Consider the following 24463-nt stretch of genomic DNA (forward strand, 5'->3'; position numbering starts at 1 on the left):
TTCACAGAAACGGGTATGGATTCTAGAAACCTTGTCTAAAAATGGTTATGAATTTTAGAGGCCAGGTCTGAAAGAGAATACAGGAAAATTACATGGCTTGGTCTGGAAAACAGTCAGGAAGAACCATCTATCCAGAGGGAGCGTCTCCTTCCCTCAACAGAAACAAACTTCCCTGAACTAATTCTTTGAATCTTTACAGTTTAAGATGACTCCTCGCTTTACACCCAAGTTGATGGTGATTGGTGCACTACTGCTTTCAATGACAATCTCATCAAACGGCAACGAAGTTAAAACATCACTCGTGTACACCTACAACATCTTCACCAAGGATATTGCCATAGTAAGGCATACTATTGCCTCTGTGAACGTGCCCGGCCCAGTGGAGTGTTTTCGCCATTGCGCCAAAGTTTGTGGCTGCGTAGCGTTTCAGTTGACCGGGGCGAGTTGTGAACTGTTGGATACAGACAAGGCTGACGCGGAAGGGGATCTGGTGACTAGAGAAGGCACTTTTCTGTATTCAATGCAAGGGGCTGGTATTGAGGTGAGATCGTGAACAATTGTTTCATGAAATAAAGTCATAAACTGATATTTATATGTTAGACCAGTCCCGAGGGAAACGTGTAGATTGTAGTGAGAGATAAGTGTTTATGCGTTAGCCTGGTGTCCTTGCTCGGAGAGTAACACACACAGAAAAAGAGACTAATATTTTCGTAAACGGACCCAACAAGCTTGTTAGTTTTGGATTCATGGTTTCCGGGCTGAATTATTTAAATTGTTAGAATCTCTAAAATAAAACTGACTGGACCTTCGAGCAGAGGTGCTCTTCAATATGACGGAACATTGAAGGGAACTCTGCTCGGCTCTGAAGGCGACATCTTAAAATTAGACATTGTTGTTACATTCCTGTCTCCTTTCACTTTTTCATTAGTCTGATTTGCAGGAAATGAAAAGGAAAAGGAAGCCAGGTGAGTATATATTTATCATAATTACTTTAGTAATAAACTAACTATTTAGATTTCTGTAAGCCATTTAAGGTAGTAAATCGTATATTTGTAAAGCGCAATCGGACATTTTATTGGATACAACCCTACCCGAGTCTAGTAAATAAACATCAGATCATCATCATTACCATTATCATCATCATCATCATCATCATCATCATCATCATCATCGTCATCATCATTACCATCATTATCATTATTATTATTATTATTATTATTATTATTATTATTATTATTATTTTTATTAGTTGTTGTGAAAACGTACAGGAAGTGAGTGTCCGATATTAGTATTATTTGCAGGAAGAGCTATCCTGTTTTATGGGTTGAGTATCCCATTGCAGAACACCTGCTGCGAGCGGAAGGTTGATATCCTTAGTAATTAACAATTAGAGTATGAGCTCGAGATTTCTATCGTGTGAAAGCTGATGAGGGCGCAGCCCGAATCAGCTATTACGCATAGAAATCGAGAGCGAATAATCTAATTGTTTTTGTATAAATCTACTAGTCGTTCAAAACTTAACAAGTAAATTATGCTAATCCTCCTCACAGACACTTCGAAAACGTGACGAAGCGGGGTGAATTTTGTTGACAACCGCTTCTCACTATCTATCACAGAATAGATAGCGGGTAGCGTAGCCAATCAGAGAACGGCATTCGTAATAGAACGCTACTAGATTTATACTAATACTGAATAGAACAGAGACCTTCGCATTTACTTAATCTTTCACCCAAAGTTCAAACACATGTTTCATATATTCATATTCACTTAGTTATACTGCTTTTGTGAGTTTCTTTACATATATTTATATATATTGGCCCGGTTTACGAGTCTCTGACTTAAGATATTCAAGCTAGGCTTGGATTTAATCATTGAATGTGTGATGTCTTCACAGATGACGATTCTTTTGCATCGTGCAGAGATATTTATCGGACGAATAAGTGAGTGACATGGCTTTTTATAGACATCTGTTCGTAGACGTTTGAAGGACAGTGGTCTTGGGCATACTCGTCGTCAGTTCTGATTTGCCATATTTTGATATGAAACGTGAAATGGCTGTTGTCCTCGTAAAGCGCGGTGATCAGGGTAATTAGCGATTATCCATTAATATTACCGGAGAAGCGAAAACGGATGTTTGAAACTTGTCATGAAAGAGGTTGATATCAAAATCTGCGTGAAGTGTCTACGTTTCCGTGACACGTGGCCTCTCCCTCCCTCCCCCCCCCCCCCCCCCCACACCAAACCGGCCCGGCTTCCACACTAACACCATCACCTTTCTAAAGTACAAGGTATAAAATTTTCCAAAAAGACAGCTCTGAGGCAGGCAAATACTCTTGTCAAATGATGAAAATTTCTGCCATAATCTGCTTAATGCAATGGATGTAATGTTTACCATGAACGCCGATCGATAACCTCCTTTCTGAGCTTTCTCATTCTTATTTCTGCTTCGTTCGTATATGTTTGTCGATTTGTTTTTTCTTCAAAACGGACACGAAAAAACAATAAGTAGAAAACAAAAATTACAAAGGGAAAACTCTGCCAGGAGACTAACCAAGAATGAATTTTCAATCATTTCTTTATAGAAGAGTAAACAAGCTTTAAAGAAATTAAAATAAGATAAATTTAAATAAAAGAAAACTAATGCAATGTTTAATAACTAATTCGTAGTTATCTTTGATCTCAACTAATCATCGATTCAGATTTAAGAGGTAAATCTGTAGCTAACTTTCATTTCAATCTTCGATTCAGAACTCAAGAGAATAAAGCTTACATGCTGCAAACTGACATTGGAAGAATCCCTGTTTACTGTCACATGACCGTAATTGATGGATGTGGAGATGGAGGATGGACGCTGGTCATGAAAATTGATGGTAACAAGGTAAAATCAATAAGAGGTTGTGGTTTCCATCAATCTATCCTTGGCCCGTAACTGATCCTGTTTTTTGTAAGTCAAAGGAACAAAAACAAAAAAAAAACAACAAAAAAAAAAAAACACCACGGATAATAAGGAGCATGCTACAGCTCCACGGTAAGGAGAATAACCTGGGGCCATGGGGCAGACAACATCTCACTCCTAGTTCCAACGGTTTTCTTGGTCAGTGGTTTTTCAATTTAAATAAATGAATAAACTTCGAGGGTTCTGGGAACTTATCAGCATGGCATAGCCCCAGGCCCCAGGTATGGTGACCACTGCTTCAATAACCCTAACTCCACACTGTCAAAAGAACCCCTTAAACTTAAGCTGACGTTCAATTTAGCGCGATTGATGTAACAAGTAACTGGATTCTGTAAATTTCCTGTATCTTAATTTATGTAGTATTTATAAACTTTGTTGTTTTGTGTGTTGTAAACTTAACATTGTAATACTATGTAATATTTCTGTTATATTACTATATAATATTTTGTTAACAATGTAATATTACTATCAATAGTTTTATGTTATTATTGTAAAATGTATTATTGCAAACATCCTTTGAAAAGAAACAAAATAAAGATGAATAAAAAAACTAGATTCAGCAAATAAATTAATAAGGTTTTTTGAAACATTTCTAAGCGGTGACTTCGTGTTTTCTTTTGTAGTTAACGTTTCATTACGATTCCAAGTTCTGGACCAACAAAACCGAGTTCAATATTCCTGGAGGTGCGACGGGGTTTGACAACCAGGAAACGAAGTTACCGACTTACTGGAATACGAACTTCTCCAAGATCTGTCTCGGCATGAAGACTGGCAATCAATCTGTCAAGTTCTTGGTCATCAGCAAGAATGGCGCTTCACTGTACTCTCTGATCGCTGACGGCCACTATCGAACAACCTCTCTGCGTAGAAGAACGTGGAAGACATTGATTGGCCCTCGGCCTCAGGCATCTTTGCAGCGCAACTGTAACAAAGAAGGGTTCAACGCAGTGGGTGACAAGAACGATCATTCGAAAGCAAGAATCGGTATTATTGGCAACAACCAAGAAGACTGCAGTTCCTCCGACTCCAGAATTGGTTTTGGTACCGGAGGAAAGTTCGATGACACCAACACGTGTGGTAATGAGGCCACACATGAACCCGATAACGGAGAGAAGCACATTAAAACTATGGGATACATATTAGTGAAATAAAAAGGATAACGATGGAGGTTCCTCACCTAAAAAAAACTGAGGAGAGAAAAATAAACCATAAATGTAGCGACTGCTGTAGTTAAATTTAGACTGAACAGGATAAGGACTTTTGTTTGTTTGTTGTAGTACAAACATGACATAAAAATAAAATGTAGAGATAGGAATATACACTGTTTATGTTAAATTTTTACATTAAGTTTGTGCTCAGCCAGAAAGGAAGAGCCAATTCCAAGGAGAGGGCCCCCCGCATGAAATACCTATCAACATCGCGTTGACGATGCTCACTTTCAGCTTTGCTATCAGCCTTTATTCAGGCTCGAAATATTTGCTTGATTATGTTGCTCGAAACATCAAAACATCTCAACCCATTTATTTTTAAAGTTTTACTGGCTGATGTACATTATCAGAAATTTAGTTATCCCATCTAGAGAATAAAAGGTAAATGTTAAATGCAGAACTAATTCCACGCGAGTTTTGCTTATATCCTTCCCATAAAAATAACATGCAGAGATAAGAATATACACTGGTTTTGTTTATTAAATGTCCCTGCAAGTAAGCGTCTGGACGACAATTCTGTTGTAAATTGTAAAAGTTATGTTAAATGTTTACAGTAAGTTTGTGCTCATCCAGAAAAGGAGAACCAACTCCAAGGCAAGCAACAACTCGGGAAATACCCATTGAAAGCGCGGTGACAATGATCACTTTCAGCTTTGCCAAATATGTACCAGTGCTGTGCTCTACCAACTGAGCTATCAAGCCAACTGGTAGCCGGTCATTGTGTGAGTTCGTAACAATATACACTTGGATGGGGAATAATTCAGAAACGATTATCTCAACGGTAGCTGCCAGGTCATAAGTTCAGCTTAAGTTTGAACTCCGCCTGTAGATCAAATAACGTGCATACAAATCAGGTCTGACTAACCAGCAATGAGGATTACTAATCCTGATTTCTTTAAATTCAACGGATTTAAAGTCGATTCAATTTCGACAAAAAGCATTACCTGGTCCCATAAAACGCCCTGCTATGATCTCGCCCTTAGCCAATCAGTCCCTCGTTATATCGGCCACTAGCCTTAGCCATATAATAATAATAATAATAATAATAATAATAATAATAATAATAATAATAATAATAATAATAATAATAATAATAATAATAATAATAATAACAATAACAATAATAATAATAATAAATATAATGGAATGATAACTTTATTATTTAGAAGAATAAAATCTACTAGATACAGTTTGATTCTATTAATACCTGAGTGGTTTTACAGTTTGCTGTCATAAAATTGTAAAATATCAACATCTCATATATAAAAGCTAAATCATATGGGTTTGGTTCAGAAGATAAAAGAACAATTTCTACTGATGTAATGAAAAAATATATATCCTCAAAATAAGAATATTCTAAATAAATGCCCAGTGACAGTGTTTCCAATCATACACTAAAAATAATTCAGACTGACAAAATAAGTCACTACTTAAATTCTGGCTTGCGCACTTTCCGATGTAATGAAATAAATAATAATAATAATAATAATAATAATAATAATAATAATGATGATGATGATGATAATGATAATGATGAAGATGGTGATGATGATGATAATAATAATAATAACAATGCAACCTCATAATAATCGATATTTTTAGACTGACTTTTATATATTTTTATATATTTTATTTTTTTGTATTTTAATAGTTTTTATTTCAATGTAATAGGATTACAGATGTTTTTAAACTAAATTGTACACACACAAAAACAAAACACACACATTTGTACAAAGGACCTCAAACACACAATGCAAACTATCAGAACGTATCTCTTGGGAAAAGATGAAGTAAAGTAAAAATATTGAAGGAAAGATAAAGCTAACTTGATTCGTTCTCCTTATTGTATTTGCCCTATTTTACGAGATGGATGGGGAGTTTATTTTTTGATCTGGCGATTGTTGTCTCAAGCTGGAAAACCAACTTAATCTTCGCAGTGAACACTCTGAAAGCTGGTATGACTTTTTTTGCATCGTGATGAGTATATATGCCGTTTCGCAAGTAACAGTATGTGATTGATAAACAGATGATCTTTACACACTAAAATACCTAACATTATGTCTTTAACAGAAAGCAATTCTATTCTAACATCATGATCGCCTAACCATTTTATAACTTCTGCCCAAAACTTCTCAGTATAGTCACAAGATACAAAAATATGTTCGAGGGATTCGTCCATTACACCACAGAAAGAACACAGAGGAGATGCTACAATGCTGATTTTACTAAGGAACACGTTCGTGGCGAGACACCTGTTTAGAAGTTTGTACTAAAATTTGCGCGACTTAGTATCCAGCGCCACCCGGTGTGGTAAGCTGTATATCTTTCTCCAATCTAACTCATCATCTGCAAATTGAGCATTATATTTAAATTGAGCAGTCGGTGGAGTAATTATTCTATCTCGTAGTTCTTTATATATAATCTTTGATACAGCTTTACTTATTGAAACATTCTGTCCATTTAAAGATAGGAGAATGTAATTTTCTAAAATGAAAGGCTCATTAATAGTAGACATACAGGTTCTTAAGGATTGACGCCATTGTACCGGAAGTGCATCAATCAAAGAAGCAATATTAAAAGCATCTAATGGTAACATATTAAGCTCCCTTACTCTAGAATTTGTGACGAGATCATTGTTCTTCGTAATTAACTCCCCTAATCTAATTATGCCTGCATTGGCTAACCTACTGTTGTCTACAGATTTTCCATTAATACGAATAAATTTGTTATTCCATAATATAATCTTTGAGAGATTGGCATCTTCATAATATTGTTAGCTGTCTTGGTTTTCTACACAGCATTTGGCAAAGCATTTTAGACAGTCTTCATAGAAGGGTGGGAGTTTGATAGGTAATTTCGTTACATCAAAGTTGCAGCCAAGGATAAGTTTACCACCAACAGGTCTGAGATAGTACAAAAGAATAGTTTTCCAGCTTCTTGGCTCAACAGATGCAAATTTTTTACAGCACATTATTCTTTGAGCTTCAATTATGGAATCTAGATGTGGGGGTTTAAGTCCTCCATATTCGATGTCACTAATAAGGGCTGAACGTTTAACTTTATCCTTGCCTTTCCAAATGAACTAAAAAATAATTTTGTTCACATCATTCATAAATTCTTTGTCTACGCATGATAAACTCGCCCGATATAAGAAAATTGGGATAATATCTTCTTTATCTACTAATATACCTTCAATGTCTTGGTCACTACGTATACTAACACTTAGAATCTCCAAGACCATGATGAACAAATAGCCTATTTATATATTTTATGATTTTTATATATGTATATATAATTTACTAATTTATTCACGTGCTATTTTAAGTTTCGCTTGGCTCACAGGTTACGCTACACGCCCTGTGGTGCTTTCTTATACTGAGCATACAGATATTTTTACTGCACATAATAATAATAATAATAATAATAATAATAATAATAATAATAATAATAATAATAATAATAATAATAATAATAATAATAATAATAATAAAATAATATATTAAAAATGAAAAATAATAGAATGATTAAGACTTTATTGAAATATTCCGAGCAAAATCGATATTTACTAATAGGATTTTGTAAGAGGATGATACAGTGTTTGTTTTCGTAAGCCGCGACTTGTTCACTCTGCCAACAACGCCTTTTTTGACTCCCCAAAGAAGAAGAGAAAGAGATGTTCCCGTAATTCAAATGGTTGGTCTCATCACTCCCGTTGTCTGTGTCAAACTGGTTTATATAGCGCATGGATCAATTGTGTTCACCTTGACACTCCCTCCCCCTTGACAACACACTACCCCACCCCCAAACCATCCTCCTAGTTTAAGAATAGAAACTAATAATTTATCGAAAAGAAAATCTCTGAGGCAGACTCATGAAAGAGCTTTTTCTTGGTCGTTTCTGTTTGCCTCTGATATTTGTGTCAACGGAATGAGAAACAAAATAAAAGAAGAAGACATAAATGACAAGGAGAATCTTCAGCTGGCAGGCGTCAGGGTAGGCCAAGCATGGCATCCTGTCCAAGGATGACTTTGCGTTGGATATGAAATGATTATAGTCAACTCGATGTCACGCGCCTTGTTATATCCAACGAGCGCTCGTGAGATAATTGTTAATCGAATTAACAATATCAGTCATCTAAGGAATTAAAATACTTAATTATTTCTTCATCACTGAAGAGTAATCAAAGTGAAAAATTAATTGTTAAATAGGTAAATCTGAGCTAACTTTCATTTCAATCTTCGATTCAGAACTCGAGAGAATAAAGCTTAGATGCTGCAAACTGACATTGGAAGAATCCCTGTTTACTGTCACATGACCAGAATTGAAGAATGCGGAAATGGAGGATGGACGCTGGTCATGAAAATTGATGCTAACAAGGTATAATCAACAGCAGGTTGTGGTTTCCATTACTCCATCCTTGGATCGTAACTGATATTGTTTTTTGTACGTAAGTCAAAGGAACAAAAACAACAACAACAACAACAACCAAAAAAAAAAAACATTACGTATGATAAGGAGCATGCTACAGCTCCACGGTAAGGACAATAACCTGGGGTCATGCGGCAGACATCATCTCGTTCCCAGTGCCCACGGTGTTCTTGATCAGCGGTTGAATAAATAAACCGCGAGAGTTCTGGGAACTCATCAACATGGCATAGCCCCAGACCTCCAATCTCGTACCCAGGGTCCTCAGTCTCTTTAGCCAGTGGTTTGTCGCCAGGAGAGACTCTGGCGTACTGGAATTTCATTACCGTAGGATTTCTGCGGTAAAACAATGGAAGCCGTTACGGAGCTTATACAGAGCAACCAATCAAAAAATTATTTTTTTTCAAATTCTCCATATTAACGTACAATTAACGTACAATTGACGCCCCTGTGGTGCTTTTTTATACTGAGCATACAGATATTTTTAATGCACATAATAATAATAATAATAATAATAATAATAGTAATAATAATAATAATAATAATATTTTAAAAATGAAAAAATAAGATAGAATCATTAAGACTTTATTGAAATATTCCGAGCAAAATCGATATTTACAAGTTAAAAGTACAAAAAAGAACTATTAAAAACCTATTTACAATTCATGCATCATCACTGAAAATATATTTGGAAGTTAAAATACAGTCCAGCTAAAATTGCGAAAATTAAGAAAAGAAAAGATTAAAAAAACTAAGAAATTCGTTCTCATCCTAAAATCTAAAATCTAGCCAAGTTTTTATCGATTTCAAAGTCGGTATCTGGATCTTCAGCGGTGCTCTTCGCGTACAACGTGAGCCTGTCAAGCATAGCAGCGCAGATCTCAGGAGGGCAAATGAGACTTTGCGCGAATCTATGACATTGTAATACCGTAATTCTCTCCCTTCTTCGTCGAAAAAAGCTCGGCCAGTATACTATGATATCTCATGCATTCACCTGCCATTCCTCCGGTGGTAGTAAATACAAGTGAATAATAATAATAACAATAATAATAACAAAAATAATAATAATAATAATAATAATAATAATAACTTGTACAAAGTCTGGAGAGATTTGCTATTCGTACACGTAGTTTGGGGTCACGTTTAACGCCCCAGTCTACGTATAATCTTATGGCATACATAAGTTTTTACAATTGTCATAATAATAATAATAATAATAATAATAATAATAATAATAATAATAATAACAATAACAATAACAATAACAATAACAATAACAATAACAATAACAATAACAATAATAATAATAATAATAATAAATATTGCACGAATTCAGTCTAAGTGACGCCGTATGCTGCCGAGTTTAATTTAATTTCATACCAGGAAGCGACTCGGAAATGAAGTTGGAGTATTTTTTTTTTTTTTTATTAGCCTAAGACACACAGCATTTACAGTACTACGCACTACTTATAGTACTTACAAAGTTACAATTCTTACAGATTTTGCAATACTTACAATATCCGGTTTACAAGATCACGCTATACTAATAATATTTACAGTGCTTACAACATTACACATACATTTAATAGGGGAAGAGAAGCCAAAAGATAGATAATTATATAAGAAATAAATAAATAAATAACCAAATAAATAAATAGCTAAATATACTAAACAACTAAAAATGAGGTCTTTGTAGCAAATATATATATGGAGAAAGGAAAGTTATATAAGATTCTCACTTTCCATTGTAATTTTAGGTTCGTTAAAAACAACAAAAAGCTAAGGTGTGACTCAGTCATTTTGCATGCATATAAATATTTCTTTGTGAAAAGAAGCAACAAATCTAGTTGACGGCGCAGGTTTCGGTGCACAGCGGGAGAGATTGTAAAGTTTTGAAATAGGAATTGTTCGTTCGACAAATTTATTTGTGTATTTTGTGATACATTGAACCAGGATAATACTTCTTGATAGAACTTAATACTTACGGGGCATTTCAAAAAAGTGTGTTCCAATGAATCAGCGTTTTGACACTGAAAGCAGGCATCGTCATTTCTAATTTTAAATCTCTTAAGTTCTTTATTAGTTACTAAGATTTTTTGGAATAATTTAAAGGCAAATTCTCTTAGTTTATTGTCAATGGATATTTTATAGATGTTTTTAAATAATTTACTCCAATGGTGGGCTAGATCAAAACCCCGCTTAGACCAAGACTTCACAGCTGTAGGTTCTGTTGTAAGCTTTTCCTGAAAAAACTTGTAGTAGTGTTTGCAACGCATTTTAGTCAGTAAGATTGTTTTATTATCAAAGAGATGAAATGTATCACGTTCCTCAAGAATACTTCTGTCAGGTATAACATTCTCAATAGCACCTTTCTTTAAGTGGTTTGGGATGGCTGCAATAAGTTGAAAATAATTCAAGTAATTAAATGTACATTGTATTTAAGTTGGAACTTTTCTAGAGATAAAAATTTTCCATTTTCATTAAGCGGGTCACTTACGAAGCATATTCCCCGTTCAAAAAGATTTCGCTAAAAAATAGACGTATTCTCTATTGTTATATGTTTGTTATTCCAAAGAATAAATTCACCGTACTTCTACTTTCGTGATATCGGGTTGAAATTTACCACTTACTAGGAAAAAATCTAATCGAGATTTAAGCTTTAAGGTTTTAGACTCATATGTGTAAAATCTATTTTTTGGATGTAATATGCGATAGAAATCTACAAGATTGGCTTCTTTCATAAACTGCATCAGAGAATTCCTATATCTTGATTCTCTCAAAGGCAAGCCACCCTGTTTGTCCACAGCGTTTAACGTCGTATTCCAATCACCAGCGATGATCAGATTAGATGTATCAGTTAAAGATGTAACTTTCTTACTAAGAAGATCGAGAGAGTCAATTTGCTCACGTTTATCTGTAGGGACGTAAACATTTATGACATATAAAGCGTTCTCGCCAATTTTTAAGCGTAATACTATGAATCTTCCATTTGAGTCAAGTTCCACTGCCTCTGCGGACAAAAGACAATTTGGCTTAATTAGAACACACTCCCCTTTGGAATGATCAGAACCATGGGAAAAAAGATCTGACCACCCCATTCCGCCAACCAGATCTTCTCGCCTTTGTCATTTGAAAACGTTTCTTGCAAGAGATACACACTAGCTTTTTGGTTTTTTAGATATGAAAATATTGATCGCCTTTTTTCCCTATTTCTTAGACCTCTTACATTGAGCGACAAAAACTTCAAAAGAGCCATTTATACGAATTATATCACTGACAACTTGAGACAAAAGTTAAACAAAACAAAACAAAATGTTATCCTATTAAAACAAAAGAACAATAGCACACAGTTACTTACCTCTTCTGGGAAAAAGAAACAATCAACCGTAATAACCCAAGTGCACATAAGCGAGGTTAGCTTTTTTGAAATATTTCACTACATCGTATGCAAATTTAAAATTGTTGACCTTTTTATCAATAATCTGGAATTAGAGTTCGTTTAAATCTTCAAAACAGTCGATTCTTCGTACTTTTGCGTTAATATCCGTCTTTAAGAAATCTGAAAAAGTTGGCTCTCCAGGATGTTAAAGTGCCACTACGACGAAAATTTTTACTTCTATTTTCGCCCTTTTCGTGTTCCAATCCATTTAATGAATCCGAAATTGCAAAAATAGCTGTTAATTAGCTTTATACAAGCTTACTGATCCTGGGAATAAGTGGCCGAAAACCATCGAAAACCCGTCCGCCATTACTCCAATCTCGTACCCAGAGTCTTCAGGCTTTTTGGTCAGCGGGGCAACGCCGGGAAGACTCTGGGGACATCGAATTTTATTACCGCAGGATTTCTGCGGTAAAACAATGGAAACAGTTACGGAACAGCCAATCAAAAAAATTGAATTTTTTCGATGTCCCCAGAGTCTTCCCGGCGTTACCCCGCTGTCCAAAAAGCCTGAAGACTCTGGGTAAGAGATTGCCATTACTCCGACGGCAAAGTGACGCCCGTGGTCATTCTAAAATGCGGTTGCTTGTATGAGATCTTTGTGTGACGTTGTACGCGCATCGAACTTGCAAGAACTCAGTAAACCTCAATAATCGAAAGTCCTAAAGTAAGTGAATAGGCAAGATTATTTGTAAGATTCACCATCCAGTTTGGTGAAAAGCGATCTAAAGGACAATTTTATCGAATATCTTGGATTATAATTTCCTTGGCGGTGGATTTGGAGTCGTATGACTGCAAAGAATACGCTTCGAAGACACGCGAACAGCTCATTCAAGCCTGGGATTTACATGTAAAGCCGAAGAAGAAACGAATTCACTCCGGCATTTTTTACTCAGCAACTGTATTGGAGGTAGAGATATGGTTATTTAATATTCTGGGTATGTTTTCTATTTGGGATTAGTAAACAGAACCTAATCACTATTCGCAGAAGCACTTGAGCAACAAATTATTGAATAGGATGGATAACTCCAGACCAATACAGTCATGTTGTTGTTTTGTTGGTGGCGTGTATGGTGTTCGCAAGTATCAATCAAAGCTGCATAATGAGTCAAGAAAAAAAGAACTATCAACTTCGTTTTTTTATAGTTCAATAAAGTTTTGACAAAACTGAAATGATGTATAATTAACTTCAGTTGAAAAGTGGGTAGCTATAGCTGTAATCTACAGAATATTTGCAATATTACAATACCACAGGGCTGTAATCTACCAGGTATTACCTGGTTAGATCCCTTCCTCATTCTACAACAACTTTCAAGCAGTAAATGAAGTAATCATGAGGGGCCTAATATTTTAAAGCCACAGTCCAAGTAACATTCAACAATAAATTGTTGTAAAGCCCTCAAAGGCAGCTGGAAAACTAAAGATTAATATGAAAGTCTAGGAGGACAGCTAAGGAGGAAACCTTAGTAGGCTTGCATCATATCTCATCCATAGTTGTTATTTTAATAATGTTTGATCCTTGGTCAATGAGGATGTGTGAACCTGAGTGAAACAAGCAAACCAGCCTCTTATCTCATCTAAAACTGACACTATAATTGTAATCATTTTACATGTTGAGTGTGAAGAGCCAGCATAACACTGTGCTGTAACAGTATTGTATTTTCCCACAAATCATACAATGTTCACAGACATAAAATTGAAATATTATAGTTATGAAAGAATGACCATCCTTTCCACATATACACCTTAATTATTCTTGGAGATTCTACCAGAAATGAGATTTAATGTCTTTTTTCTTTGGTGTTTTAAATTAAGAGCCAATTATTACTTTAACCTAAGTTTTCACGCAAACGACAGCTTATTTTTTGTTTTTGTTCAGCGACATGAACTTCATTTTAATTTTTTTCTATCTTGTAAGTTTTATCTTATATGACCCCACAAACATTTTCATGCTTTATACTTATACTATGTGTTTGTTGTCTTTCTATTCTGTTTAGCTTTTTTCTTCTGTCAAATAGCCCTGGCTTTCTTATGTTGGATGTTGATATCTGTGGGTTTTTACTTTGGCCTTCAGAAAATAACCAGAACTAAGAACAGGGCCAGCTTTAAATATCAAAGCCATTTTTTATGCCATAGATACCACATATTTTACTTTATTTCATTTCATTTTTTTTTTTTTTGGGGGGGGGGGGGGTTGTTTTGTTTTTATTGTTGCTGTTATGACATAACACTCAAATCTCCCTCACTATGAACAAGCCAACAAAATAATTGGCCAATCATCGGTAAACAATTTCCATAATCCCTTCACTGTTTATATTAATGTGCTTGACCTATATCCAGGATATTTTTTTGAAGACTCTCCTATCAGCTTATTTTGGCAGTTTCTAAGATCAAATTTAAAGTTATGCCTTTTGCTGTGGCCCTCTCTGATAACCATTACAACAATGAGAATACTCAGAACACAAGAATGCATGCCGTGATCCCACTGGCCAAAAACCTTCCCTGTATAAAGATAAGTTTACCCTTGAAGTCAGAGGCCAGTCTTGCTGTCTACTCTCACCTTGCCTGCAGCATTGTGGTTCTTGATGACATGGGTATGACAGCAACTTTTGAAAAAAACACACTGTCACACACAGTCTGCATTACCAGTACCTACTTGTCATATTGATATGATATCAATGCTAAATATTGCAAAAATTTGCTGGTAGTTCTCCTCCTCTCCCTTCCATTTAAAAATTTGCACATTATGTACAATGTAAACCTTAGTGTAAGATCCTGGCCCATTCTTCTGGACAAGGTATCTTCTGTAACTGTGAAAAATGCCTTCATGCTTCCCTAAACTAACCCTAATAATACAGATCCCAGTATTTTAAGGTTCAGGAGGTGTCGTTGACAGATCTAAACTAAAAGCTAAGTGAGATTTACTACGGCATTATTTACCATGGGTAGTCCTATTTACCATGGTGTGCTTTGGTGACCTTGTTGACGCCTTTATACTGTCTCTGGTATATACCAAAACAGTGCAATACTTTTTTTTAGAAATTTATTATGTTGTTCAAAAAATGCTGTAAAATTGGCTGTCCATATAACAGACTTTGCCAAGAAAACAAAAGAAGGCACAAATACAAAATTAATAATTCAAACACAAAGATGAAATTTACCAAGCACTGGTAGTTTTCCACACTCTTTAGAATAGGGTATTGGACAAAATACTGTCTCATAATTTTGTCAGTTTGGTTCATTTGTTCTCTTTAGTGCAAACCAATATGGTTTAAATTGTAGATATTGTCTTCACTTGTCCCACAAGATAACTTTCAGCATAATATTCACTGCAAGTCTGCACAAAGGTGCAGTCAAAGCATATTTACAAGTGACATTTAAAAAAATTGCTCAATAATAGTATTATAATTAGTTAATAACACAGACCAAATAGGATTGCTACAAGACCTTCTTGACTCACAGTAATCAGTGATAGCTACATTAGAGGATTTTGTAAGTTGGAGTGTCAGCAGGTCCACATCAGCTGGAAAGTTGCCTGCAAATTTCTTCTGACCTGTACTTTCACGTATCATGTGATTGTTTCAATATATAGAGATTAATTTTTCATGTCAATGTCACAATCAGTTTAATTACAATTGCTCATTTAATACAGAACGGAAATCTCGCCTTGCTGTGTATTCTACAGTCGGCATACAAGTCTTTCAGAAATGTGTTGGGTGCCTAGTACGAAGAGAGCATTCGAAAAACTCGAGGCAGTTGATTGTCAATATTTATTATACCACAAGCAATTATTATTATTATTTGAATAAAATGGAGTATCTATGCACTTTTATTTTACCAAAGCATGACACTTATAGGAAGTAGACGTAATGAGCTATAAACAAAACATACACACCACCACTCCGCGCCACTTGCTTTCATTGCACGCATTCACGAAAACAGTTCGTTTCCGATTAGTTACCTTGGCCTAATCGCTTCACTTAGTCCATCGCTTTACCCTGGAAAAGTAAGCATCGAGGCAGTAGCATTGCATGGCAGTCCTTGCGTTTGAGTTTCCCTCGACGCAGCTGTCGAAGTCGTCGAGAGGATATGTCTTTACAGACTTTAGTACTTCGGTGCGATGTACAAAAAGACGATTTGTCTGAAGAAATTACCCCCTTTTGACGTACTTCAGAACCATAAATGTTCAAACAACCACCATTAGGTTTCTTTCGGTTGCCCACAAGACGTGTGCGTTGTAAAGACGGCCCTTAAGCCACTTAAATAAAAAGAAGAGGCTTCTTTCAGCGAGGTCGAACATTCGAAAGCAGGCCATGTTGTTGTGCGCGTATGACGTCATATTGCTGTCGGTGCAACTAGATCCAGCTCTCTATGTAGTTCACGGCCATTTGTCGTTCGAGTAATGGCGGCACAGCGAAGCTGAACTTCGCGTTTAAAATAACTGGTCTTCCCGTTGGAATTTCGATGTAAAATTTGGCGTGGTTAGTATTTATCACTTCTACTTTCCAAAGCTGAAGAAAAAAAGGGATGCAAAATTTTGATCGTAGTGGCACTTTAAATTTTCGTTAATAAAGATCCTCTCCGCATTTAGTTTCTCTTAAGTTTAGCTTCTTTAGATTTAGCCTTGCCTTATACAGTTCGCTTTTAACCCTGTAGTTGCTGAAGCGTACTATAATTGGTTGAGGTGCATCATTGGTTTTCCTCCTCAATCTGTGTACGATATCGACATCGTCGCGCGAAATGTTAACACCCGATAGTTGTCCTAGTCTTATGATATTTTCGACATTATCTTCTTCCTCTCGTTCAGGGATTCCATGAATCTCGAGGTTAAATTTACGAGTGTATTGTTCAAGATCATCATGTTTAATTTCTAGTTCACCAACCCTTTGCACTAGCTCTTCGCGTTCGGTCTTGGACTTTAACACCTGGTTCTCAAGGGTTTTTACCTCGGACTTCAAATCTTTGTTTTCTTGAATTATTTCCTCTACTTGGCTCTGAGGAAAAATGAAGTTGGAGTATTAAAACTACTAGTTCTTTACACAAGGATTCTAAAACGAATTGAAAAGACTCCCTTCGTTCCCTGTGTAAATAACTACTGAAAAAAATAATCAAAAAATTTACATGTTGAGCACTGAAGAGCTTTTTGTGCAGTTTATTTTATCGGGTTGCAGTGTAATCGACATTTGCAAACAGGACCCCGGTCAGTAGAGGATTCCATTTTGCTGGCACTAGTTGTCTAAACAGCGGATAAAGTTATCCAACGGATAAGTCGCTACTCAGTGGATAAAATGATTAGTTGGAGCAAATTTTAACAGCTGGATAATGATCGACCCACTGGATGAAGGTTACTTATTTTTTTTTGGAAAATTTTATCATGGCTTGCTTTGTGTAAATTTTTGTTTCCTTTGTCCTGGGAACGAGTGACGTCACGAGCCACAAGTCCCCTGTAGCTCAGTGGTAGAGCATCCGAATTAGTAATCGGAAGGTTTTTAATAGGTTGGACTCTTGTTGGAAGAACTCAATATGCCTGTGCCGATCACTGACTGACAAAATACATCCACCAGAACTTTTCAAAAGGCGCTAACAATGCCTGTTTATTAAAACTGCCGGACGAATGATCAAAGCCGGCAGACACAAATTGAAAGGGCATGAATATTTTAAACTCAAGTCGTTGTTTGGTTCCTTCAACCCATTATTTTTGTCTTTAATTTTGCTGTGTGCCATTAAGAAAGTTAAATTTGAAATGTTTATGGCTGTTATCAATGTACACAGAATGATAAACTGGGATGTTTTTCATTAGAAAAATATTAAAGTTTATAATTACCAGTAAAATAATAATAAAGGTTTGGTAATTAGTACTAGCCTGCTGAGTCATGTCTCGTACTCATCCAGTAGTAATTGTTGCTAAATTTAAGAACATCTGTCACGGGCGCATAAGATCATATAAAGGAAAGAAGTTCGAGAGGTAAGTAGAATCCTTCAACTCTTTTTTTCTTTATTGCTTATTCCTCAAGTTAAAACTTTGCAACTTCTCTTTCTCTAATGTAATTTATGCATACCAGTGAAACACTTCCTGGCTAAGCGACCTAAAAGAAGCTGTGTTCGCGAGACAATTTTTGTTTGTGTAACTAAGATTTAAAAGAGCATGGGCTTTTCCTATCAAGTCTGGCCTGTTGCTTCAGTGTGGTTTGGATAATTACCGGAGTAGGTTAGGCGCAAAAATTCAGTTACGTTTTGAGCAGAGTTATCAGATTGTCAGTGACAGTGAAAACCTTTGACTTCGAAAGCAACTGTTACTCGCAACCTGCTCATTCTTCATAAAGTGGAAGAACGTTTGCAGTCGTCTGTTGACAAGTACAAGTTAAAGTTTGTACGCGACTAAAGATATTTGCCTACATGCCTAGGATCTAGCTAAACTAGGAAATAAAACGTTGTGGAAACATTGCTACAAATTTAAATATTAAACTTTCTGTTTACCCGCACAAGAAACAGAAGTTGCGCAGGCAACTCTGGCGTCTTGAAAGCAATGAATCATCATTGAATCAGGTAAAAATATCATTGCTTCAAGGACGAAGATTTTGCTTCTGCGACATTTACTTTCTAACTCAGCCACTTAAAAGAAACATTGTGTCGGCTTAGCCTGAAAATGGCAAGCACAAACGGTAGAATCGATCTTTCCGCCATTTGCAACACTTGCGATTTGCCGTTTGCGATTTCACTTGATGAAGAATTTTTTTTTAAGCTTACCGTAAACTAGCCTAAGTAGAAAATTTGAGGAAATACACAACAGACCTAAAAATGGAAGATAAACGTGCTACTGTTCACTAAACTCTCTAAAGAAAGTTTTGCCAGATGTTCTGGTGACGCTCTCACACGCCTCACTTTTTATTCGCGAAATAAACGAGTTTCCCACATCATAAAGCTGACTCGCATAAAATTTTCCTTTAACCTAAATATTGAAGCAGTTCAAATTATGAACTATCGGAAAACTACTGAAAAGAAAAATACAGGGGAGAAATAAAGAACGTGCATAATTAATAATTTCTGACGCTTATTAGTGTAAAAAGTTTAACAGTCTGATATACATTGGCGCTACTCAGTAATTAGTCGAAGGACAAAACAAACAATATTTTAAACAATAGACTTAGTCGTCGATCTGTATACTCATTTAATGATGTGGCTACAGCTCTCAATCTACTGGGTTGCTACTAATAATTTTCTTCGTAATATGGAAGGTTTTCTCTTAACACTCCACTGTAGACTTGATCATTAATTACTAGTTCATTTACCTCAAACAATCCATTGTTTTTGTTGCTCTGCTTTTTTCAAAACGGGGTACAACTTTCCAAGGATAATCGTGTGAAAGTCCAATTCCAGTGCCTTTTAGATTATTTACGTATGACCAAATGAACTCTTTATTTTGGTAACAGCTAAACGTGACCATAACAGGCCTCGGTTTCGCAGATCTCTGGTTTTTCTTCCGAGCTGGTATGCGGTGAACTCGTTCAAATCTAATGTCTTCAGTATCTTTCTTTGACAGCTTCATCTTCTCTTACAGCAATAAACAGGCTAATTCTTCAGTGTCCTGAGAGATCCCATTTTGAAGTTCTTGCAGATTAAAGCTTAACATTTTCTCCTCTTAATCTATGCTTAGAGGTTAAGTGGTTGTCTCCCTAAGATCGTCATAACCAAAATTGAAATCTTGCACGTGAATTACAATTTTTTCAGTTGCTTAATAGAAAAGTACCTTTCAGTTAGGTCCTAAACGTTTCCTTCCTCAGTTTCCGGGAAGGAGGGTACCTTAGTGGACCTAATTTATTTTTTATGGTGAAAAATACAAAATTATAACAACTTTGGTAACTTCTCGTAACATTTAAAATTTGGTGCAAGGCTAAATACTACGATGGGTTGAGAAGCACAAGTCTTCCAATACTAATAAATATATTTAGCCAAGCCTAAAAGCGGAACTCCACAATTCCTATTTTTAATAAACATTTATAGAAGTCTGCTTATTGTATGAACGTAATAACGTTATGAGTTCCTCATAAATATTGCAGTTATATATTTTTTAATGCATATGCAGTTAACTGCTCATCAACAATAACAATGTAATACAGAGGGGAAAATTACTGAATGCTGGTTTGTTGTAACAGAGTAATTTTCCTTTCACCGAGGGCAAAAATTACTTACTCCTGATTGGTCGAGCGGCGAAAATACTCGCTCCTGATTGGCTGAGCACGACAGTTTTATATTTGGTTGGTTTCTGCATTTTGTGTCCATAAAAACAACAAGTTCTTTGAGGTTCTTTGGAAGTTCTTTAAGCCGGGTTGTTTGTACCACAAATACATGTAAATCAAGTGCTGCAGCTAGGAAGGAAATTCCTAAAGGTTAATTTTCGTGTCTCTTACAAGAAACAGTAAAAGATTATCTGCGTCAAAAGCTAAAGACTTAGATCGGATTGATTTTATTTTGTTTGGTTGAGAAACTGAAATCGGTCATGGCGTCCAAGTGCTTTCAACGAACGGTAACCGAGCATGAAAGTGTCCTTTTGATGGGACAATGGAAGGAGCAGAAAGAAATTACTCCGCAAGCTCCTTCTTTGGATCCACCGATTGCTATTTTTATCGATCTATGTTCGTGTGATTTCAAAGCGGTAGGAAGCTTCACAGCGCAGGTGAATAATTAATCACCGGATGCCTAACATTTGGTTTTATCGTTGTTAGTTTGCTCCTGAATTAAACTTGTATTCTCTCTTAATTACATGTGTTTAATAGGAACTGTTCTCATCGATTTTGTTTGTTTTGTACGCTACGAAAAAATTAAATAATTTGTTGGTTTGCTTGCGCCTTCGGTGAGTGTTTTACTGACTGTTTTACCAATATCCTTGATAGTTTTAAGACCATTTTGCCCTCTGGGTTATAAAAGCGAAATTTAAATGGACTCCAAATGATATTTTCTGTATTTATTATTCTTTTTAATTTTTAAGATGATCGAGCCAGGCGAACCGGTTTGTGAACAGTCAACGCGCACTACCGGCACTGTCACTGTCTAGTAAATTTTGCTTAGCAAGAAGGCCGTACGTTATAAACCTCAGAGAGAATGGATACACTAACCAAAAAACAGACTTATATCTTATATATATCTTTGAGTAATAAATGAAAAAAAAACTGTGATAATTCATAGCAATCAGTACAGAAATAAACTAAACAACGATCTTTGAAAAATTCACAAAAACAAGCGAATCAGAATGTTTTGCGTAAGCTTTGTTTAGATGAAAATGAAATCACACTTTAATTTTATTTTCGCTTTTAACGTTCTTTGAAAAAACTTTCAGTGAAAATTACTCAAAAGTCTTAATCTTTGCCATTATATCCTATTGTTTTAAGTATTTTTGTTTGTTCTCTGACAAGATTGTCCGAAATAAAAGCTAGAATTAGAAATATATGCGAGAAAAACTTGTGATTAGTTTATGCCAACGATTTGTTTGACTGACTATTTTAGCTCAGAATCAAATTTTGTTAAATGAAGCAAAATGGGATGAGATTAGAAAATAAAACTCCAAGGGAAATGACGAAAATGGACCGAGAAAAGAGCCCAAAAGACTGCTCTGAAGTTAAACAAGTTGCAGCGTCAACACTACAAGAAAAAAATATTTTGCAAGACAGCAAAGTTTTGTCAACAAAATCACATGAATATACTCGCCTCTTTGGAGAATAACAAGTCCTTTTATTTGATTGCTGATTCTTTCGTTCGTTTACAACGTTAAGTTTCACTTCAAGAGGAAAAATCCAACGTTTGATCGCGCCGGATTACGGAAAAATAATTTCTCTTCAAGATTCAGCAGCTGTTTATGAAGTGCCGCCTCTAAAAGCTTCTAATAAAGTCGATTTGTTTCTTCCGCCACAAGTCTCATTGCTCTTTCTTTCGCTGTTTGACGTTAAAATTGGACGAGATCAGAAAATAAAACTCCAAGGGAAATAATCAACATGAACCGAAAAATGAGCTCAAAAGACTCCTCTGAAAAGAGCAGTATTTACCTTAAGCTTAAGTTAAACGGCGCGTCAAAACTGCAAGAAAACATTATCTTGCAAAAGAGCAAACTAGCAAAGTTTTGTCAGCAAAATTGCATGAATATACTCGCCTCTTTTAAGAAAAACCAGTCCTTTCATTCCATTTCTGATTTTTCCGTTCGTTTTACAACGTTAAGTGAGCGAAACCTTTCACTTTAAGAGGAAAAATCCAACGTTTCGTCGCGCCAGATTGGAGTAAAATGATTCCATTTCAAGATTCTGATGATGTGCCAGTCGATTTAGTTCTCCCGCCGCTAGTTGCCCTGATCTTTCTCCTACTGTTGGTCACATAAATTGACTTTGTATCTTGTCTTCAAATTATGTTTTGTTTCGTCTTTTTCTCAAACGCAGTTGGCGATGCAACTTCCCGCCAAACAAAAGCAGCAGGCAGCGCAGTTGGCCATGCATTTTCCCGCCGAAAAACAACCCGGGTTGCAGCACATACGCTTATCTTATAAGCCAAAGTGAAATGAGCCACTCAAACCCTGTGCTGCAACACGGGTTTTTTTCGGCGCCCTTTCCTGTTCTTTCTCTCTTTGTTCGTCACTCATATTTCGCCTGTTTGCTAGCGCTCTCAGTCGCTCTCTTTCACGTCGAACTTCGCTTCTTCGTCGCCTGTTTTCTCGATCTCTTCTATCTCCCTTTCTTTGCTTTCCATGTTTGTAGACTTATTCATAAATTTACTTTGTGTTTTGTCGTAAACGTCGTCTTCAAATTTTTTTTTTCTCAAACGCAGTTGGTGCTGCAATTTCCCGCCAAACAAACGCGGCCGACAGCGCAGTTGGCCATGCATTTTTCCGCCGAAAAAAACCTGGTTTGCTCCACAGGGTTTAAGTGTCTCATTTCACATTGGCTTACACAGAGGACCGTACGGACGGTCAGTCGGTCGGACGGAAGTGACGTCATAACCAAACCAAAATCTCTCGCACTGATGGGTTTACCAAAATCTCTTAGCTATGGGACTCCGCGCGTTAAAATATCATTGATGTCTCCACATATTTCTTTCAAGTAGTAAAAAACAGCAGCTTTTACCAATCCAGCTTCAAAGCTTAAAAAACAGCAGTAAAAATGGGTGTAATAAAATACACGTACACTAAAAATAAGGCTTCCTACAGACAATGTCCTTGTAATTGTGGAAAGACAAAGATTCTATAAAATTGCTATAAAACGTTCTGGTCTGTAGCCAGCGACAGCTTTATGAAACATGTTTACGAATGCTTCGAAAAAAGTGAGATGTCATTCCCTCAAAGACAAGCTATCATTACACTTATTGAGAAAAAAGGAAAAGATCGTTCCCTTCCAGGAAATTGGCGTCCAATCTCCCTTGTAAGCGTAGACAAATACACATAAAGTGTCTAAAGTAATTTCTGCAAGACCAGAAATCATTCACCATAATCAGCCAGGATATGTCGTAAAAGACCGTTGTATCGAAGAAACGGTTTGTTCTATTTTCGACATAACGAATTTCACTATCAAAGAAAATATTCCAGGGCTGAGTTGCTCGAAGCATGGTTAGCGCTAACCATTGGTTAAGAGGTATTAAAACCAATAGGTTGTTATGGTATTTAACCGGGGTTAGCGCTAACCATGCTTCGAGCAACTGGGCCCAGGCTTGTTGATATACATGTATATTAACTATCAAAAAGCGTTTGATAGTGTGGAATGTGGTTTACAATTGCCTACATTCAGGCGTTTAATTTTGGTTCAGATTTTATTTCTTTTGGTTGAAACTTTCTACAAAAATGTACGGGGCTGCCTTATGTGCGGCGCAAAGGGATAGGGTTTTTGATCCATTTTACTCTGAACTAGGGTATAGATTCTAACCATTTTGGTCCGAACGTATGAAAATGGGAATGGATTTCACAGAAACGGGTATGGACTAAACCAAGTCTGTAAATGGGTATGAATTTTAGAGGCGACATCTGAAAAAGGGTGCGGGGAAACTAAATATTGTGGTCTTAAATTATGTCAGGGTTAGAGAACCGAGCCGCACACTCTGACCAAAATTTCTGAGCAGCAACCACCACCCCACCCCCCTCCCCACCCGAGAATCCCATCTAGGCGAATTTAAGTGATACGGTGCATAAACTCCTCAAGCCTCTCGTGATCTCAACAGAAACCAGCTCCCATGAACTATTGGTTGAATCTTTACAGTTTAAGATGACTTCTGACTTTGCGCCCAAGTTGGTGGTGATTGGTGCACTACTACTTACAATGACAACCTCGTCAAACAGCACTGAAGTTAAAACATCACTCGTGTACACCTACAACATCTTCACCAAGGATATTGCCATAGTAAGGCACACTATTGCATCTGTGAACGTGCCCGGCCCAGTGGAGTGTTTCCGCCATTGCGCCAAAGTTT

General features: G+C 36.2%; 1 protein-coding gene across 1 annotated transcript in view; it reads left to right on the top strand.

Moving 5' to 3' along the window:
- Positions 1–205: 205 nt before the first annotated feature.
- LOC146463701 (uncharacterized) overlaps positions 206–24463 on the top strand; it is a 28865-nt gene continuing 4607 nt past the window's right edge. The window contains exons 1-2 of the mRNA XM_085084361.1: positions 206–541; positions 941–965. Of these exons, the coding sequence (XP_084940487.1) occupies positions 206–541; positions 941–965 (361 nt within the window). The remainder of the gene's footprint in view (positions 542–940; positions 966–24463) is intronic.

Source organism: Pavona decussata, unplaced genomic scaffold (assembly GCF_977016875.1).
Source record: "Pavona decussata unplaced genomic scaffold, jaPavDecu1.1 SCAFFOLD_175, whole genome shotgun sequence".
Classification (NCBI taxonomy): domain Eukaryota; kingdom Metazoa; phylum Cnidaria; class Anthozoa; order Scleractinia; family Agariciidae; genus Pavona; species Pavona decussata.